The 19176-nt window shown below is 50.7% G+C and overlaps 2 protein-coding genes across 2 annotated transcripts; both read right to left on the minus strand.

Moving 5' to 3' along the window:
- Positions 1–508: 508 nt before the first annotated feature.
- LOC115653484 (perilipin-3-like) lies at positions 509–7886 on the minus strand. Its single transcript, XM_030566846.1, has 8 exons — positions 7862–7886; positions 5711–5790; positions 4705–4900; positions 3910–3992; positions 3285–3522; positions 2612–2787; positions 2071–2199; positions 509–874 (listed from the first exon to the last, which is right to left on the minus strand). Exons 1-8 carry the CDS (start codon positions 7884–7886, stop codon positions 509–511), a joined length of 1293 nt encoding a protein of 430 aa, XP_030422706.1.
- Positions 7887–13070: 5184 nt separating this feature from the next.
- Positions 13071–16807, minus strand: LOC115653485 (perilipin-3-like). The gene is made up of 7 exons (XM_030566847.1): positions 16754–16807; positions 15910–16105; positions 15152–15234; positions 14761–15046; positions 13879–14069; positions 13543–13665; positions 13071–13439 (listed from the first exon to the last, which is right to left on the minus strand). Exons 1-7 carry the CDS (start codon positions 16805–16807, stop codon positions 13071–13073), a joined length of 1302 nt encoding a protein of 433 aa, XP_030422707.1.
- Positions 16808–19176: the final 2369 nt, after the last annotated feature.

Consider the following 19176-nt stretch of genomic DNA (forward strand, 5'->3'; position numbering starts at 1 on the left):
TAAATGCTGTTTGGAGGAAGGCAAGGTGGAGCCCTCATGCTGAACAAATGATACCTTAGAACCTCTAGGTGGACTGGAGTCAGCCCCCTGTAATCAGCATGTGCTCAACACCCCAGGATTCCCATGGTAGTGGGGTTCTCATCTCTGACCCACCCTTCTCCAGCCTGGAAGTTAGGTCCTACTGAGCTGGTTCTCCCTTCCTGCAAACCCATCAACAGCTGTCAGAAACCAAGTCACCATGACACACATGCCTTCCAGCTAAGGCCCATGTAATAGGTGGATGTTCTAGACAGTTGGGTACTCATGGGATGTTATCCTGTCAGTCACTAACTAGTGGGGAGGTGAGGAAACAAAGGATTAGAATAGCAGACCCAGTGCAACTAGGCTCAAGGTGATGAGATTTGCCTGCATTCTGTGAGAGAGTTGCTGCAATAACTGAAGAGTGCGACATGCTCTTCACCACAAACATCTGCAGCATGGTGGCAGAGGAGACATGGATATGAAACCTTCAGGCTGTGATCTTCTCCTCTGCTGGTTCCCCCACCGGCTCTGCAGAGTCTCCAGCAGGAGCAAAGGGTCCCACGATCCATGTGAGGGGAGCGTTCTGCACCACATATTCCAGCAGCTCATCCAGGGATTCCTGGGTTTTGGTCACCTTCTCCTGGGTCTGGGTCAGGATACCCTCAGACAGCTCCTGGAAGGACTGGACATTGGAGAAGGAAATCTGGAGCTCTCCCATGTTCTCATAGGCTTGCTGAACCTTCTCCTGGAGAGAGGCAGGGAGACCCTGGATGTTGGGCAGGAGGCTATGGCAGGCAGTCTGCACCTGCAGGATGAGGTTATGGGAAGTGGCTAGAGCCTGGGACCCCATCTCCTGTGGAGAGATAGGAGGGAGTGTGACCAGGTGTGTGTGAAGCTCACTCCTGTCACACTGCATCTTAGCAAGAGGACAGTGACACTGACACTCTGCACCCCACATTCACCATAGTAATATGATTGTGGCATTTTGTACAGAGTATGCCTTGTAAGGTATCATTCTGAAAGTCTTCATCTGTTGAACATTAAGATCTCAGATTGTATATGCTAGTGTATGTGAAGTTACAAAGTTTTGCTATGTAATTGAAGACACCCACAAGCAGCCTTTGAGACACAACAATGAAGCAGCTATACAGTGCTGATGGCCCATCCACCAAGACAGTGGCCTATGGAAGAGCTTAGCCTTCCTGTGAAGGTTTCAGCCAGCCTACGAGTAATGGCTGCTATTACTCAGCAAGGCAGGCAAGGGCATGTGACTAGACCACATGACACTGAACTCCTATTTGGTACCCCCCCCCCCCCACAAACTGGGCTGGGAACAAAGGGTTCCTGTCATGTGGAGAGATCTCTTGGCCTTCCTCCCCACACAAGGAGACTTTTGGAAATCCCTGAGAGGCAGGCTAGGGAAAGTGCTAGTCCGAGGCTAAAAGGGATTTCTAGCCTAGCTATAGAAACTTGGTGGACTGCTCATATCAGCCAGGGTGAGAAATTGCTAATTCAAACCATATCAAGTATATTAGCAAATAAATGCTAACTAAGCCTAAGTAATGTGCTTGCTTTCACTTAATTGCTTAAAGTCTTATCTTTCTGTAGTTAAACTTGTTTTATCTTAACAGTGTGTATGTCTTAAAGTGAAGTGTTTGGGAATCCTCTCTGATCAGAGGCTGTTGCATATCTTCCCCACATCAAGGGAAAAGCAAACTATATTAATGAGCATACGTTGTGCTGCACAGGGATCTGTACAAGACAGCATAATTCTAGGTTTTTGTTCTAGTAGTGGTGCATGGCAGGGGACCTGGGAAATTGGCTGGAGGGCCTCCTGTTTGTCCATGAATGGCTTAGGTAAAGCACTCAGGTAACTCAGCTGGGTGTGTGGAGCCACCTGCTGTTGTGGTGGGTGATTCACAGCCAGCCTCTCCAAGGACTGTTGTCAGCAGAGCAACATGAGAAAGGCCAACCCAGATGAGTTGTTAGGGGGCTCAGTGGTTCCAACTGCTCCTAGATTGAACCCCAGGGGTACAACCCATCAGATACCTCTGGCTGTGGTGAGCTGTCATCCTCACTGCCTCCCAGCTGGCCCTTGTGCCACTCCAGCCACATCTGCTGCAGCTTCTCCTGCCCATCATGAACCTTCTGACTCACAGCCTGCTTGGCATGTTCCATCTAGAAGGACACAGGGGTTCAGTCACTATGCAGGACAGTGGAGAACAAGAGTGACTCCCAGTATGTCTTGTGTACAGGGGAGCAGCAGAAGCTGAGTGAAGGGGACAGTCCCACACCTGTGATACCACTAGGCTAGAGACCCTCCACCTGGAAGGGAGCTATTGACTTCTGCAGCCACCAAAGACCAGTGCCACCTGCATCCATGGGAGTGGGTGTCCTATATCATGCACCCAGCACTACATGGCACCCAGCTGGGCTTTGAACTGTAGTTGTGTGCAGACACTACATGACCCACACACACACACCTGCTCATATGATCATTCAGGGACATCCAGAGCTTGGCAAGCACCAGTTTGAGCTTCAGTGATTAGAGCAGCTACAGGGGAAAGCACAATAAGAGTAAAGGCCCTACCAGGTTGATGGTTTGCTGGAGCTGGGAGAGGGCCTGCAGGGTGTGCTGCCTGGCTTGTCTCATCTTGCCCAGGGCATGCTGGTAGGCTCGCTGGCGGAGTTTGGTAGAAAGGGAACCCAGACGCACAAAGTAACTCTTCTGCTCTCCAGACCCCTCCATAGTGGTTCCCAGCTCAGCTAGAATACAGCAAGAGAAGTGGTCAGTTGCGATGAGATGAACTGCAGAGCCAGACCCAAGCATGTGGTATCCTGTTCCAGGCTATGGAGGCCTAGCTACAGGCACTGATGTGTCAAACACACAAGGTGAGGATCACTACAATGAGGGAGCAGACAGAGATGTGGACATCAGGATTCATTCCAAGCCCTGCCTCCTGGATGAGACTGGGGATTTGCCTTCACCCACCAATACCATATTTTCTGTAAAGAAAGGATCTCTGGTCAACTGATTCCAGCTGCCAATATTTGCTGCAGGATGTCCACTAGCTGCCACTTAATGGGCAGAAAATAAGTCAGAGTCTCAAGTTGCAAGAGAGACAGCAGGCCCATGTGATCAGGGTGGGTTGCATTGCCCTTGTTACCTCACAGAGCATGAGGGAGCAGAGGAGTAGGATACAGAGGTTAACAAAGCCCCATTTTGCTATTGGGCCCTGGAGATCCAGCACCAGTATTCTTACCGAGCTCCTCCTCTGTCATGGGGAGGTAGTGGTCAATCAGTTGCTCAGATTTCCCTAGCACTCTGTTCATGCTGCTGGTCACTGCAGATTTGGTCATCTCCATGCTCTCCTGGACAGCCCCTTTGGCCACACCCACCATGCGGGTCACTGTGTCTTTTGTCTCACCAGCCATGCTGCAGACTGCATCCCTGGCCTCTGCCACTGCAGCATGCACAAGGTCTTGGGCATCTGAAGCCACCTAGAGGCAGGTGTCAAAGGGGAGGTTGTGGCACTCTTACATTAGAGCTAAGAGATGGGTTTTGGGGGCAGGGGAGGGGGAATGAGAAGAGAAAAGCACAGCAAGAGAAGCCTGGAAGCGGGGCAGGATCTCTCCCTCCAAGTGGTTAATGCTCATCTGTGCAAGTTTTCTAGCATACTAACCAGCATTCACACACCTCCCCCCACATTGAGCTGACTGTGGCCTCTTTGTGGAGGTGTTACAGCTGTGGGAAGCTCCCAACAGAACCTGGATTTCAAGAAAGTGTTGGTTGCTACTTAGGAGCATCAATGGAGTAGACATGGCAGTAATTGTGGTCTGCCCACAAACCATAATGTGTGTTTTGTAACCAAGATGAAGGGTTCTTACCTTCTGCACAGTCTGCTGCAGCACTGGCAGCTTCCCCTCCAGGGTGCCTAGTCCCTTATAGGCATATTCATTTGCTGCTGCAACTAGAAGAGGATCAGAGTTGTTTCCCTCAACTCCTTCCTATGTGCTCAATCACAGCAAGCATTTGGGCAGGGGAACCCCTTACCCCAATGTCCCTTTGTTGTAAATAGCCTCCTCATGTGGGGCTCAGGAAGAGGTTATGCAACTTGGCCAACAAAGTCACATGAGAGTCAGGATTAGAAGTCAGGTCCTGGCTGCCAGTTCTGGGTTCAGAGCACTAGCCCCAAGATCCCTCAGGAGAACAAGACAGCTCCCTTAAGCAACCAGAATCTCTTGGAGATTAATGTTCTGTTGCACTCTAGCTCGTCAGGGATTCCCATGGGCTCCTGCAAGCATCACTCCAGCATTTTGTGGACTGGTTAGTGTCCCATTGGCTTTATGGCTATGGAGAGATCAGGGCTGGATGTTGCTCGCTCTCAGCTGGCTTCTCAGCCCATGGACAGGGGAAACCATGCCCTGCCCCATAGCAATCCCTGCAGAGCAGCACTAGTCCCCATGGAGTGTTACCTGCCTGCCCAGTGTCTTGTCCTAGGACCTATGTCCAGCTGCAAGGAGACAGTGAACCAGGAGAGAGGTATTGTCTACAAATGCTCATTTGAACTAAGGCAGGATCTGTCACGTAGACATGCCCCAGGCTGGAGCCTCTTTGTCAAGCCCAGTACCCACCCCAGGCTGTTCATACAGGAGTATTCCTGCCTCCCCTCCCTTACTCACTCTGCGAGTCCAGCTGGTCCAGGATGGGCTGTGCCCCAGTGATGGCAGCAGAGGTGATGGCCCTCACCCCAGTCTCTGCCACCTCACAGACAGCTTTCACAGCTGGATGGGTCTCTTTGGTGGCTTCATAACTGGCAGAGGCCATCTCACAGGCAGAGCTCACCAAGGGCAGGCCAGCCACCCTACCCACTGCAGTCTGAGGGAGGGAAAAGGGGAGTCAGCTGGGGAACATCCACCATCTGGACCAAGTGAACTCTGCACCCAGCTAGCTACAGGGCTCCCCCATCCCAGGGGATTTCTGCCCCCCACCCCCACAGCAATAGCAGCTAGTGACATCCCCAGAATGTTCCTTGCGTTCTTCTGCACATGTACAGCATAGCAGAGCTCTGCTTCCAGCAGCATAGGGGGCTATATTTATCTATTATACCCTGGCTGGGATCCCACAGCTAAGCACTAACCTCATCCTTGCTGCTGCCACCAGGATTAATACAGCTAGTCCTGGGCTTCCTTTCACAAGAATTAGTTGACGGAAAGAGTCCTGCCTGAATCCCACTGTGCTCTAGGGTTATCAGCTGCAACCAGTGCAGCAGTGACTAGGGCTGGGCTGCTCTAGAACTGTTCTAGTTAGCACTTGCCAGAGCCATTTGGCTATTCTTCCAAACAAATAAACTTCTCTGCAAACCAGAGAGCACCAAACAGTTAAAAATCAGAAACACCAAGATGTTTTGAAACAAGATTTGGGAAATTGACCTTTTCAGTTATAGCAACTGCAAGAGTGACAAGAACATTGATTTCACTTAGCTGCTCTGTGGAGTGGGAGCCTCGAAAACCTGAGAGACCCTGCTCCAGATAGGCTGCCCAGGACTCCCCTTCAGAGACTGGCTTTTATCAAGAGTTTTGTTGACTCTGCAGTAGATTTGCTACAACATTTCACTCCAGCATTTTCTGCCACAATGAAGTTCTGTCAGAAGGCCAGGGGGATGCCAGCTCCCCAGCATGGACCTACCTGATGCTCCTGTCCGTGGGGCTCAGGGCAGGCAGCCTGGATTTCACTCCTGTTACCAGACATGCAGAAGGGAGTTGTCACTGCAAGAAGCAGGAGGGACCATTAAGGGATCAGAAGGCCTCAGGTTGCAGCCTCACACTCATTTCTAACAGCTGCTGCAGTCCCTTGGCCAGTCAGGTGCCCTACTGTGGTAGGCACTATAGGCTTCCCCAAGGAGGGAAGCCACACTGCAAGACCAGGTAATGCAGGAGAGCCATTGCCCTTTGCAACTCTCTCTTCTGACTTGTCCTAGCTACACTGATAGCTGGGACCAAGGAAACCTGTCCCAGGCCCTGGAAACCTCAGTGAGCAGGACACAGGGTCAGGCAGAGGCAGGGGAAATGCCTCCTGCCAGCAGGAGTCAGAGCCATGACAGGGAGCTGCAGGGTGAGGGCAATAACTGCACTAAGGGAGGAATCAGCTTCTCCCTCTCACACTCAACATGCCAGGAACCAAACCCCAGCAGAGCAGTAGGAAGGGGCTGGCAGGGCCCCTGCAGCAACAAAGGCTAGGCTGAGGGGGGGTGGGGGGAAGAACAGAGCAGCCCTGGGAGTTTCTAGTGTTTGGCCCTCTCTCCTTTCCCACAAGCAGACCAACCACTTCTGGGCACCAACTCCTTGGACACTGGGGTGGGAGAGAAGATGTCTACCACACCCTGACCATAGACACACCCCAGGCTGGAGCCTCTTTGCCAAGCTCAGTGCCCCTGAAGGATGAAAAGCACTGAAAGAGGTTCAAACTCTTCAGCTCTCCCAACTGAAAGCCAAACACAGCAAGCCAAGCACAGCTTTAAGATCCATTCCAACAACAGTCAAGCTCAAACAAAACAATCCCCCCAGACCTCAACACTCCAGACCCTGGAACCCCAAAGCCACAGTGTAACTCCAGCTCTCAGCCCACCTCGCACCAAGCCTGCACTCTGAAGCTCCCTCAACAGTACACAAACCAGCCCCTGCACAGCTTTTATAGCCCAGTGATGATGTCAGCAGAGGGCAGGGGCCACTTGACAGACAGCTCAACAAAGCAATCAGGAAGGTGCACTCTCTACCCTGATCACTGAGGTCTGGAATTGGGGTGGAGCCTGGAAAATAGCAGCGTTAGGAGGGTTGTTTGCCTATATAGAGTCCCAGCTGTTCCAGATAGGAGCGTTGACCACTGTGATGCTATACGAGACCGTGGAAGCTGTTTTCACGGCTCTGAGTTCTCCTTGGTTCATGTAGAAGGTGGTGGGATGCCTGTGGAGTGCTGAGGGGACATTTCCTAGGGTAGGCCACATCCAGCACCTGACTGCCCATGGGCAGGCCCTGCTGTTGTGCAGCTCTGCTGACCTCAGGAAACGAGCTGAGGGTGGGCTTCAGGGCAACTCTACTCACAGCAGCAGAGAGCTAGTGTAGGATCGGGACTGCAGGGTTTTCCCCTGGGACGGTATGTGTATATCACAAGGGACCTCCTCACACATTGCATGTGGATGCTTCTCCTCAGGCAACCCTCCAGCTCCTGGTGCCTGCCGAGCAGCGTAATACGCCTGTGCACTCAGCCGAGAGAGGACCCAGGCTGCTCCTGGCGCAGGATGGGGGCTAAAGTCTTAAGCATCCTCCCAGCATAGACTAGGTGATATGCCTGCATCAGGCCCACCACACTGCCAATGAATTTAGCCCTCATTTTGGAAGTGCCCATCAGCCAGGGAATTCCACACTGGCTCATTGGTGTGTTTCAATCTAGGCATTCAGGTCAGTGGGCAGCAGGGTGGTTGCTGCAGCTGTTTGCTTCCCCATCCACTTAGGCAGAGGCTGGGTGTGTCCCAGGGCTGGCTCATGCTGGGTGGTATTTCTCCTGGCAGATGACCTCTTTGTGTAGCGTTCAGCAGATGGGGCTCCATTCCCGGGTGAGGCCTTTGGCCCTTACCCCAGTACTATTCATACGTAGTGAATCGAACTAAGAACTCCATCCAGTATCATTACCTGAGTCTTGCTCTCTCCTGGGAGCCCTGATAAATGTTTGACAATCTCTCTGCCATGGTTTGGTGTCTGGCCCGTGTACGAGTTGATGCCGTCAGGAGCACTGTCCCAAGAACAGGCATTTCCTCAGCAGACTCTCCAGGGTGCCTTTTACCTTTGCTGTTGATAGCGTTTCCCATCTCCACTAACTGCACTCAGTCTAATATAAGTATCAGTTCAATACGTGGAACCCACAGGCTCAGGTGGTACCAGAGGAGTCTTTGGGGAGATGCTGGGGATGACAGCCATAGGGCAGGACTAAGTGTGGAGACAAACTCAGGGAAAAGCTTGGGGGGTGTGTGTCCGATATAGCCACTATACTCAATTCTGCCCTCTCCCCATTATCATTCCTGGCCTAGTTACTCCAGTGCCACAGCCCTTCCCAGCTGGAGTGACAGCAGATCACACCATGGATAACTTCTTTCCATAACCTCTCCATTTCCCTTCACACATGCAGTAAGGTCAAAGCAGGGAGTGCAAGTGGCTGGAGCAGTTGGGGAGAGTGACAGAGGCCTGGGGCGTAGGCTGGTGCTCATGTCACTCCTTTAAAGCAAGCCTAGGTTTTCATATCCATGGTTCTGTCCCACAGAGGGTTGTGAGTGGGCCTCCATCCAAAAACATGATCCTCAGCTTCAGTGGCTGCAAGTGCCAGAGTAGGGCAGTGTTAGGTCCTGATCCTACAGTGAGCCCTGCACAAACCAGCCCCTGCATTTATTCAGACCCCCATTAACTTCACAGGCAGTTGGGAAGAGTAGTTGAGTTCCCAAGGGCTCTGCACAGGAGCAAGGATCCCCAGCACACAGAGACCATTGCATACTCAGGGCATAGAAACCAACTTTCCATCCATAGCCCCCCCCACCACATGTACATGCGCATAGCAGAAGAGGCCCAAATGTGTTCAGAGCACATAGATTCATAGATTCATAGACTCTAGGACTGGAAGGGACCTCGAGAGGTCATCGAGTCCAGTCCCCTGTCCTCATGGCAGGACAAAATACTGTCTAGACCATCCCTGATAGACATTTATCTAACCTACTCTTAAATATCTCCAGAGATGGAGATTCCACAACCTCCCTAGGCAATTTATTCCAGTGTTTAACCACCCTGACAGTTAGGAACTTTTTCCTAATGTCCAACCTAAATCTCCCTTGCTGCAGTTTAAGCCCATTGCTTTTTGTTCTATCATTAGAGGCTAAGGTGAACAAGTTTTCTCCCTCCTCCTGATGACACCCTTTTAGATACCTGAAAACTGCTATCATGTCCCCTCTCAGTCTTCTCTTTTCCAAACTAAATAAACCCAATTCTTTCAGCCTTCCTTCATAGGTCATGTTCTCTAGACCTTTAATCATTCTTGTTGCTCTTCTCTGGACCCTCCCCAATTTCTCCACATCTTTCTTGAAATGCGGTGCCCAGAACTGGACACAATACTCCAGTTGAGGCCTAACCAGCACAGAGTAGAGCGGAAGAATGACTTCTCGTGTCTTGTTTACAACACACCTGTTAATGCATCCCAGAATCACGTTTGCTTTTTTTGCAACAGTATCACACTGTTGACTCATATTTAGCTTGTGGTCCACTATGACCCCTAGATCTCTTTCTGCCATAGTCCTTCCTAGACAGCCTATTCCCATTCTGTATGTGTGAAACTGATTGTTCTTTCCTAAGTGGAGCACTTTGCATTTGTCTTTATTGAACTTCATCCAGTTTACCTCAGACCACTTCTCCAATTTGTCCAGATCATTTTGAATTTTGACCCTGTCCTCCAACGCAGTTGCAATCCCTCCCAGTTTGGTATCATCTGCAAACTTAATAAGCGTACTTTCTATGCCAACATCTAAGTCGTTGATGAAGATATTGAACAGAGCCAGTCCCAAAACAGACCCCTGCGGAACCCCACTTGTTATACCTATGTATAGGTATGCAAGTCTTCCTATGCAGTATCTGCAGCTACAATTGCTAATAATCCAGGGGGTACCACCCAGGAGGGAGAGCCAGCTGCAGCAGCAAGCATCTCTTTCCTTTTCCCATTTCTCCTCCTAATATTCAGACCACTGGGATGGAGCTGTTGTGATCTCTCTGCTCATACCTTGGATCCTCTAATAGGCCATTAAATTAAACACTTGAGCCAGTTGGTGTATCATGCTGGGGCCTGTTGAACTAACTCATTGTTCCATGTGCCATAAACACTGCATCCAGGGATTGGTCAGTTTGCTTTCTGTAACTTAAGACTGGTCCAGCAACAGTTTCTATGGGGTATCTTAGGTCTGACCCTGGCTTGGGGATGTGTTAGAACCACTCCTTCTCTATGAAAAGATTAGCTGTAGGGGCCGTGCTGGGGAAATGCAGGCTACAACGTTCGTCATGGTGTAAAGAAAATCCAGTAGCTGTTTCTATCCAAGTTTGAAGCTAAGATCTGCTGATGTGAAATTCACTCATTGACTTTACACATTTTATTAGACTTGGACTAAATAGCAAAAGGCTTGAACACAGACGTCAGATTAGCTGACCAGGACTACTAAAAATCTGTAGTTAGTTATGCTTCTATATCCCTAAAAGGAGCTGGCTAGGACCTTTACTCACACAAGCAGGGCTCCACCTAGCTAGTGCTTTTACTCTCACTCTTCCCCATGAGTGTGTTGGAGGGACCTCTGTTAATCCAGAGCACAGTAGGGTTTATAACACACCTCCAGTTACACAGGCAGAGTAGCCTCAGTGATAGCACCCTGTCAGTTAGGGAGCTTGACATCCCCAGTCCACTGGTGTACAAGAGAGGCCTTGTCCAATGAGGTCAGGAGTAACCAGCCATGTGAGCTGCCTACATCACCACTTTGGTTACTATTCTCCATCTTTGAGAATAGTGGCATCTTTAAGCCATTCCTGGTCATGGTGCTGCTGCAGCGCTGAAGCCAGGAGACATGTCCTTGCCTGAAGCTTTTTAATAGCTCAAGCCCTAGTTAGGATAAGCAACAGTGATGGAGCTGCCTAGATAATACTAAACAAGTGGCTTCAAGTGTAGACACAAGCTCTCAGGAAAATGCATTAAAAGCCCAGTGCTGGTCCTATTATGCATCTCCCACAACCATGAGCCATGTACCTGTACTGTTATTGGCCTGGCTAGGTTTGCACTAGGAAATGTTAGACAGGTTCTTGGCTAATGGCAGGGAGGAGAGGATGCAGGAGGGCTGACGTCCATGCTTCAGCAAGACTATCTGCTGCTCTGTTTCTTGCAGCTAGTCCCCCTGTGTGTGTTTTGTTAAATGCCAGTTGCCTGGAGTGGTCAAATCACCAACTCTTTTCCTAGACACTTCCAACCTGTTCAGCTGTCATGAGATGGTCCTGGCCATTGTGATGCTTCTGATCTAGGTTGAAGTAGCTGCTCTACTTAGAGTCATTGCACTGGACTAGAGACAACAAGGCTGACTTTAGGAAGTGCGGGGCCCACTTTGAACATTTTCAGCAGGACCCCTGCAGGGATAACTTAAAAAACAAAAGACCAGAAAAACCACAACCCATGTTAAAAAAAGCCTTTCATTTTTTGGCAACCAGTTCCCTATAAAAAGTTCTGATTTAAGGGATGTACCATAGTATGTATTTTTTGTATCAGTAGGGTTACCATACATCCGTATTTTCCTGCCCGATTGCAATTTATGAACCAAAAAGCCTGACATATCTGGGAAAATACAGATGTATGTTAACCCTACCTAAAGTTTTTTTTTAAAAAGATGGGCCTGAACTAGAAATGAGCTCTGTTTCACATGTGTGGGTCCCCACCACTTCCTGGGGGTGTGCTAGGGTGACCAAATGTCCTGATTTTATAGGGACAGTCCCAATTTTGGGGTCTTTTTCTTATATAGGATCCTATTACCCCCCCACCCCATCCCAATTTTTCACACTTGCTGTTGTGTCACCCTAGGGTGTGCACATGTGTGGGTCCCAGCTGCTCTCTTCCCTCCCTCATTGAAGGAGGTGTGCAGGGTTACTGCCCTGGGAACTGCAGAGCACCAGTGGACATGGGGCTAGCTGGAGGCAGGGCAGGGGCTGACTGGAGGTAGGGTCTGGCTGCAGGAAGGGCAAGGGGGTGTGCGACTGGCTGGCTTCAGGCAGGAGGGTACGGCAGGGGCTGGCTGGAGCCACAGGCTGGTGGGGCAGGGCTGGCTGGAGCCTGGCTAGCTGCAGGTAGGGGTGAAGGTACAAAGGGGTACAGCCCACCCTGTATAGTGAGTGCCCCCTCCTCCCTCTCCCACCAGGGTAGCAGCAGCAGCTGCCTGGGGCTCTGGTGGCAATTTAAAGGGCCTGGAGCTCCCCTGCTTCTATTGCCCCAGCCCTTTAAACAGCCAACAGAGCCCCACCACTTCCCCAGGCCCTTTAAATTGCCCCCTGGGGAAGCCAGGCCACCCCAGTACAGCACACTGGCTCTTGCCTGTATGCCGTACTGGGGCTTGGGCATGGGGCCCTCTCAGGGGCAGCACCTGATTCAGGGGAATTGGTTGAAGTGGCCTAAAGCTGGCCCTGAGAGGCAAGGCCTGGCAGTCTCACATCACTGTATGTTACCCTTTTAACTGTGCTCATTACCAATAGTAGGTTCTCAGTTCTCCACCCCAATTTCCTCTCAAGGCCATAGTGCTCTAACACCCTGGGTCTTTCCGTCTGTTATTTGATCTCAGAGGCTGTAGTGTTGACTTGCTACACACTGAAAGCCAGATGAGTGTTTCCAATGGGCTGTTGCCTCCTATTTGAGAAGAGTCTCAAAGGAAGCATGTCAAATGGAGGCACCTGAAGAGATGCCTTCACCCAGGAGATGAGCTCAGCCACTCTAGGGCCCTGCCAGAGAAAAGGAGGGTGAATGGGTGTGAAGGAGGCAGATATACAAGCAGGGTCACATGTACTGTACATAATGTGATCCCTTCCCAGCTCGTGCATTAAGCAGACAGCAATTTTAATGCAGTTGAGATTTATTCTCAAGTTAAACCCTAGTTTTATACAATACAAAGAGCTAGGAAAAAACCAAGCTCAGCAGCATTTCGTATGTACAGAGGAAGACAGCTGTGTGTCGGTCACAAGCCATGTCCTCAGAGAAGCAGACTAGCCCTGTAAGGGGTGCAGTCCTGCATGATTAGCAATGCCACCCTGTAACTGGTAATAAACGGTTCCGGGGAAGTGTGCCGCGGGAAATGACCTGCAGAATTAAAGAACCTGAATAAGGAAGAACTGAAATCAGTGCACCATCTGCCAAAGCAGAACCATGGCCTCAGCAAGGAGAGCCCACACTAACTATGCAGGCAATTCAGCTGGATTCCTTCCAGCAGCAGGGGGAATGGAACCATTCAGGCCTCCACCTTCTTTCCTTCCTCCACCAGCTCATCAGGACATGGTGTGGAGTCTCCAGTGGGAGTGAAGGGTCCCACGATCCAGTCCAGGGGAATATTCTGCGTCACATATTCCTGCAGCTCATCCAGGGACTCCCGGGCCTTGGCCACCTTCTCCCGACTCTGGGCAAGGGCACTGCTGGACAGATCCTGGAAACAGCTGGCACTGGAGAAGGAAGCCTGGAGCTCTTCTATACTGCTGAAGACCTGCTGGGCCCTGTCCTGGATAGAGTGGGGAAGGCCTTGGATGCTGCCCAGGAGTGTAAGGCAGGTGGTTTTCAGTTGCTGGGTGAGGCTCTGGGACATGGCTAGAGCCTGAGCTTCAACCTGCTGGAGGAAGAAAGCAAGACAGACTGGAGTATCTGCAAGTCACCCTTACAGATAAGGGGAGTTTGCTAGAGCAAGGCTGTCAGGGCGAGAAGGAGAATACCTCTGCTGAGTCTGGGCCCTCCTGCCCTTCAAACTTCCCCCTGCAGCATTGGAGCCACATCTGGTGCAGACGGTCCTGGCCATTGTGAAGCTTCTGATCTACAGCCTGTTTGGCATTGTTGATCTGCAGGAGGAGAGTGCAGTTAGCTGGAAACAGCAGGAAGCGGCTGGCCAGGGAACCTCCCTCACAGCTAACTGTGGGTAGCAGGCAGGCAGCACTACTGCAGTGACACTGCGGGGCCTAGGAACAAACAGTGCCAATGGCACTGAGCACAGGAGGCTGCAGAGACCGTGGCCCATAGCATTTACAGGGAAGAGGAGAGGGTCATGTTCCTACCAGGTCAATGGTTTGCTGGAGCTGGGAGAGGGCCTCCAGGGTGCACTGCCTGGCTTGTCTCATCTTGCCCAGGGTGTGCTGGTAGGCTCGCTGGCGCAGCGTACTCGAAAGGGAACCCAGACGCACGTAGTAACTCTGCTGCTCTCCAGGAGCCTCTCCTGCTCCTTCCACTGGAGTTGTTGCAAGCTCAGCTGCAAGGGGGAAGAGGGATCAGCTGGCAGCAGTAGTGCAAGTAAGCCAGTATGGTCAGGTACGCTGTACCATTAAGACATTTATTGCTGGTATGCTGTACCAGCAAGACATTTGGTATCTGCTGAACACTGCAGGTCTCTCCCGGGAAACACAATGGCAAAAGGAGCAGAACAGCAGCAGCTTCTTCAGTGTGGCTGTACCACCCACAGCTGCTCCACCATCCCTTCCATGCAGCTGCATCTCCTGTCTAGGAGTGGGGTTGTGTATGTGGGGTCACATGTCTCCACCTTTGGGTCACTCCCATGAAACACTGTACTGGTAAGAGTTAAAATCTACTTGCACCACTGGTTGGCAGGCAGGATACAAGGCAGCTGCATTCAGACCTCCCAAAGCTTGTGGCCTACAGAATCTCTCTCAGGGCAGGTTTGGATGTCTTGCGGCACTGACCAGCCAGGGAGCTGGTAGCTGCACAGGGAGCAGTGTCAAAGCCATTAGACCAGCCTCCTTCCATCAGCTAGAAGAGGGCCCAACATGAAGGAACAAGGGGAGGCCTAGAAGCCAAGCTATGCTGCAAGGGAACCACAAGGAGAGATGGTTTCTTTGGCATCTCAGCTATGAATACTGGGAGTCCAAGCCATGTCCCAAGACATCAGGGTCCCATTGGTTTGTATTCAGCAAAGGGGTTCTTACCAAGCTCCTCCTCTGTCATGGGGAGGTAGTGGTCCACCAACTGCTCAGATTTTGCCAATGCCATGTCAATGCCACTTGCAGCCATCTGCCCCATGCTGGAGCCCATCACTGTGCTCATGCTGCTGGTCACCGCAGATTTGGTCACCTCCACGCTCTCCTGGACAGCCCCCTTGGCCACACCCACCATGCTGGTCACTGCATCCTTTGCCTCAGTGGCCGTGCTGCAGACTGCATCCTTGGCACCCACCATTGTGGCACACACTAGGTCTTGGGCATCCAAAGCCACCTAGGGAAAAAGGGGTCAGAAGAGAGGCCACTGAACACCTGGCAGAAGTGAAGGGCCCACAGCCTCAGCCTGCGCCAGGACCAGCCTGGAGACTAGTGTGGTTACCTTCTCAATCGGCTGCTGCAGGATGGGCAGCTGCTCCTCCAGTCTGTCCAGACCTCTACAGGCATATTCATTGGCTGCTGCAACTGTAACACAACCACAGAACTAGTTCCTTTAATTCCTTCATGTGCACCGATCTTGTGGGGCTGCTAATCTGTGTACATGGAGGGACTGGTGTTCCTAAGCAAGTGTCCCCAGGTTACTGATGGGGAAGGAAGAGGGTTTGGGTAAATTGCCCAAGGCTATGGAGCCAGTCATAGCATTCAGGAGATCCCAGCTGCCACTCCCAGCTTCTCCTAGAGGGTTTCAGGAGTCTCCAGTGCCTGCAATGGGCTCAGATCCCTTTAGCACTGAAGCTGCAGCCAGTGCCCTCTAGCAAGTATTGCTCAATGGCATTAGGTGCCATACTCAGTGCATGTGGCTGTGTGCCACTGGGCCAGCCACACACACCAGGGATTGTGCCTGGGCACTGCCTCCCTCTAGGCTGGCCCAGCTCAGCACTGGTACCTGAGCAAGAGTAACCAAGAGAAGCTGCTGCAGCCATCCGAGCTGCTCCGGACAAGGCCAGTGCCTTGGCCAGATCACTCTAGGAGCTAGCAGAGGTCAGTGGCACAGGAGACGGGAGTCTGCAGATTCAGTTTGCTGCCAGTTGGAGGTAGAGTTCAGTAATGGGCCTAGAGCCCTGTAGGCTGAGCCTGCAGTCAGATTCACCTCCCCTGCCATGCACATAGGAGAGTTCCTGCGTCCCTTCTCTTACTCACGTTGTGGCTCCAGATGGTCCAGGATGGGCTGTGCCCCGATGATGGCAGCAGAGGTGATGGCCATCACCCCAGTCTCTGCCACCTCACATACAGCTTTGATGGCTGGGTGGGTCTCTTTGGTGGCTGCATAGCTGGCAGAGGCCATCTCACAGGCAGAGCTGACCAAGGGCAGGCCAGCCACCCTGCCTACTGCAGTCTGAGGGAGGGAAAAGGGGAGTCAGTTGGGGAAGTGCTCCTGGCTTGTCAAGGTGCCCCTGTCTCTTTCCTTCTGCAACCACTGATTCTGTAGGAGACTGTCCTCAGAGCTAGGCAGCCTCCTGGCCCTGTCAGCAGGGTTTCAGTGGCTTGCCCAAGACATTAGTTACCCACCCAGAAGCCTGGTTCCATTAGAATAGCTGCTTATATTCAAGCAAGATCTCAGGAACTCTGTTTGCATCCTGGCATGCCCACCAACAAAACAGAACTGTGTCACAATCTCATTCTGTCAGCGAGAATGGGAACAGAGCAACTTTGTCTTTCCAAGTGCAGTCTCTCCCAATCAGGAGCCATGTCTCTGTCCAGCACCTGGTACAATGCCCCCCTCCTTTTTGGAGCCCTTGGGCACTACTAGAAAAAAGGGATTTGCCAGTGTTAGTGCAGACAGCATTCACAGGGTCACCAGTGCTAGTGCTCATCCTGGATTCAGGAGGCACTTCTTGGCAGTGACTCCAGCATTCTGAGAACTGGAACTTGAAGCATCGGCTAGTATTGTGGTTACGAGTCCCCATCTCCAGCAATAGGCACATTCAAGCCAGAACAGTGACTCTCGCTGCCAAGCACACCTGCCTCCCCAGGAGGGACCCACCTGTTGCTCCTGTGCCTGGATCTCTACCTGTGTTTCATTTTCGTTAGCAGACATGGTGGAGTGAGATGTTCCTGCAAGACCCGAAAAGGAATATTGAGGGGCTATAACAGGAAACACTCAAATCAATATTGTGTAAGGACACCAGGAGAGCTGCTCCAGTTCTGTTTTCTCTAAAAGCCAGACCAGGTTGTGCCCCTGTGGTAACATACTACCTACAGGCAGGGCAGGCCCTTGTGTTAAACCTTTGATCCAAGGCAGGCCCAGAGACAGACAGTTCCTCAAGCCCAGGGATGCACTTGTAACCCACACCTTCTGGGTGTGGTGTTCTGTCCCATCTAGTGGCACCAAGACCAGTTAGAGAGATTAATGAGTCTGCTCTACAGCTGTAGCTAGTAGCCTTGGCTTTTAGCTCATGCATTTAGCTCCAGAGGTCCAAGGTTCAATCCTGCCCACCAACAACCAGGGTCTGTCAGTGTTACACATTCCCAAAGCTTCTATTCAGACTTAGAGACCCAACAATGCCACCCAAGGGGAACACCGGGACTGCCACACAGTTCATCACGGGCACCCTCCTAGTTCAGTCTTTTCCCAGATAATGCCGGGGTTAATTCCATTTGTACCAGAGTACAATTACTGACAGAAGTTATCCTGCTGAAGGTAGCAGTCTTTGACTACACACAGAGAACACTGAATTGGGAGTCTCACTGGTGAATGCTGGGACCTCTAGAACAGCTAGAGTAAGTAGTGTTTCAGTCTCCGTGGATATTTAATTACATGAGAGATCTCCACTAGGGCAGACTGGTTATTTTAAAGCTAATTTAGCTGGTAAAATACAAGTATTTTCTATTATCAGTTAGAGACTGATCTGGTAAAGAAACAGATTCCAGTTCAAATAAATTGATACCATCACCCCTAGAGGTGAGAGTGAGACCACTAGCCAGAAAGTATTTCCATTATGGGAAGGCACCAGGCTGGTTTTCCTTTAGTGTTTCCTACATCATCTGTTTGAGATACATATCAGTTACCCAACACCCCAGTCTCAGCTGATTCAGCCACCTCAGCCAAGTGTTCCCACCTGCAGATCATTATGACAAGCCAGAACTCAGACTACAGCCAGAAGCCCCAATCCCCATCCATGAATGGGAATAGCACAGCTTCACTCAGGTAGAGAGGTAAGGGGACACTTTTTCCTATAGTCCAGGCTCTCCTTTAGTTCCCTTTGTTAAATATTCCATTCTCCTCTAGGGAAGCCTCTATCTCCTAGAACATACCATTAATCCAGGCCTCCTGGTTTGGAAGATAGATAGTTTCTTTCCCTGGACTGGTTGCTCAGGTGACTCAGCTATTACCTAGAGATACTTTACACAAGTAAAACTACCAAGCACTGAAAGGGGCTAAGAAATTCTGATCATTCAATCCAAGCTACTACTTTCAATCAAGCAAGACATCAGGTCATACTCTGTGTAAGAAAAGAGCCCTCACCTAAACATCCTCAGAACCTAGGAACAAGAGATACAGTATAGCACTTAGCTACAAATCTTACCAAATGTCCACACTACTAATTCTTCAGCAATACTGGAACCTACCCTCTCCCAGCCATTATATTCCTGTGATGATGTCATGATGGGGCGGGACACATTTGACAGACAGCTCAGGAGACCAATCACACAGCTGCATTCTCTACTTTGCCCAGTAAGGGCTCTGAGCCTCCTGAAAGTTTACAGGGTTTCTAAATTGCCAGTTTTGGTTGGATGTATTTCTGCAGGTCTCATGACATGATAATCTTTAATTAAAGATTAATCTTTAATTTCTAGAGACTCCAGGACAATCTTGGAGGGCTTGCAAACCTAGCTTCAGATTATGAGCTGTTTGGGGCAGGGCTTTCACTCTGTGTTAAGGCAGTACGTAGCACGATGGGATTCCAGTTCTTATTTTGGCTTCTAAATGCTCCTGTAATACAAATAATAATAATAATGCTTCATATTCTTATAGTGCTCCCGTTGTTCTCTCAGGAGAGCGCTTTTACACTCCATCTCCCTGGTAACATTTTCATTGTAGAAGGTTTTTGTCAGTAAAATGGTCTAAGAGAGGAGAGTGCTGATAGCTGATGCATTGTTTTGCTTTTGTGCCCACTCCAGAAAAGGCTGAGGCAGTTTCTCTGGCCCCGTTGGCACAAGCTGCTTCCTCGGTTCATTTATAGCTTTCCTGTTAGTAGCATTGTCCAGGGAAGAGAACATGGCACAGAATTGTAAAGGTATTTAGCTATTGCTCCACTCAGCATTGCAAGGCCTAAGTGACTTGGGCTCAGTACCTAAAAGATAGTTACGTTGCCCCACACTAGGGAACAAGGGGTTAAGGAACTGCTCTGAGCTCAGCCAGCTCCACTCTGCCACATCTGTAGGAAATGCACCAACTGGAGGAGG

The sequence above is a fragment of the Gopherus evgoodei genome, chromosome 6, assembly GCF_007399415.2.
Source record: "Gopherus evgoodei ecotype Sinaloan lineage chromosome 6, rGopEvg1_v1.p, whole genome shotgun sequence".
Classification (NCBI taxonomy): Eukaryota; Metazoa; Chordata; order Testudines; family Testudinidae; genus Gopherus; species Gopherus evgoodei.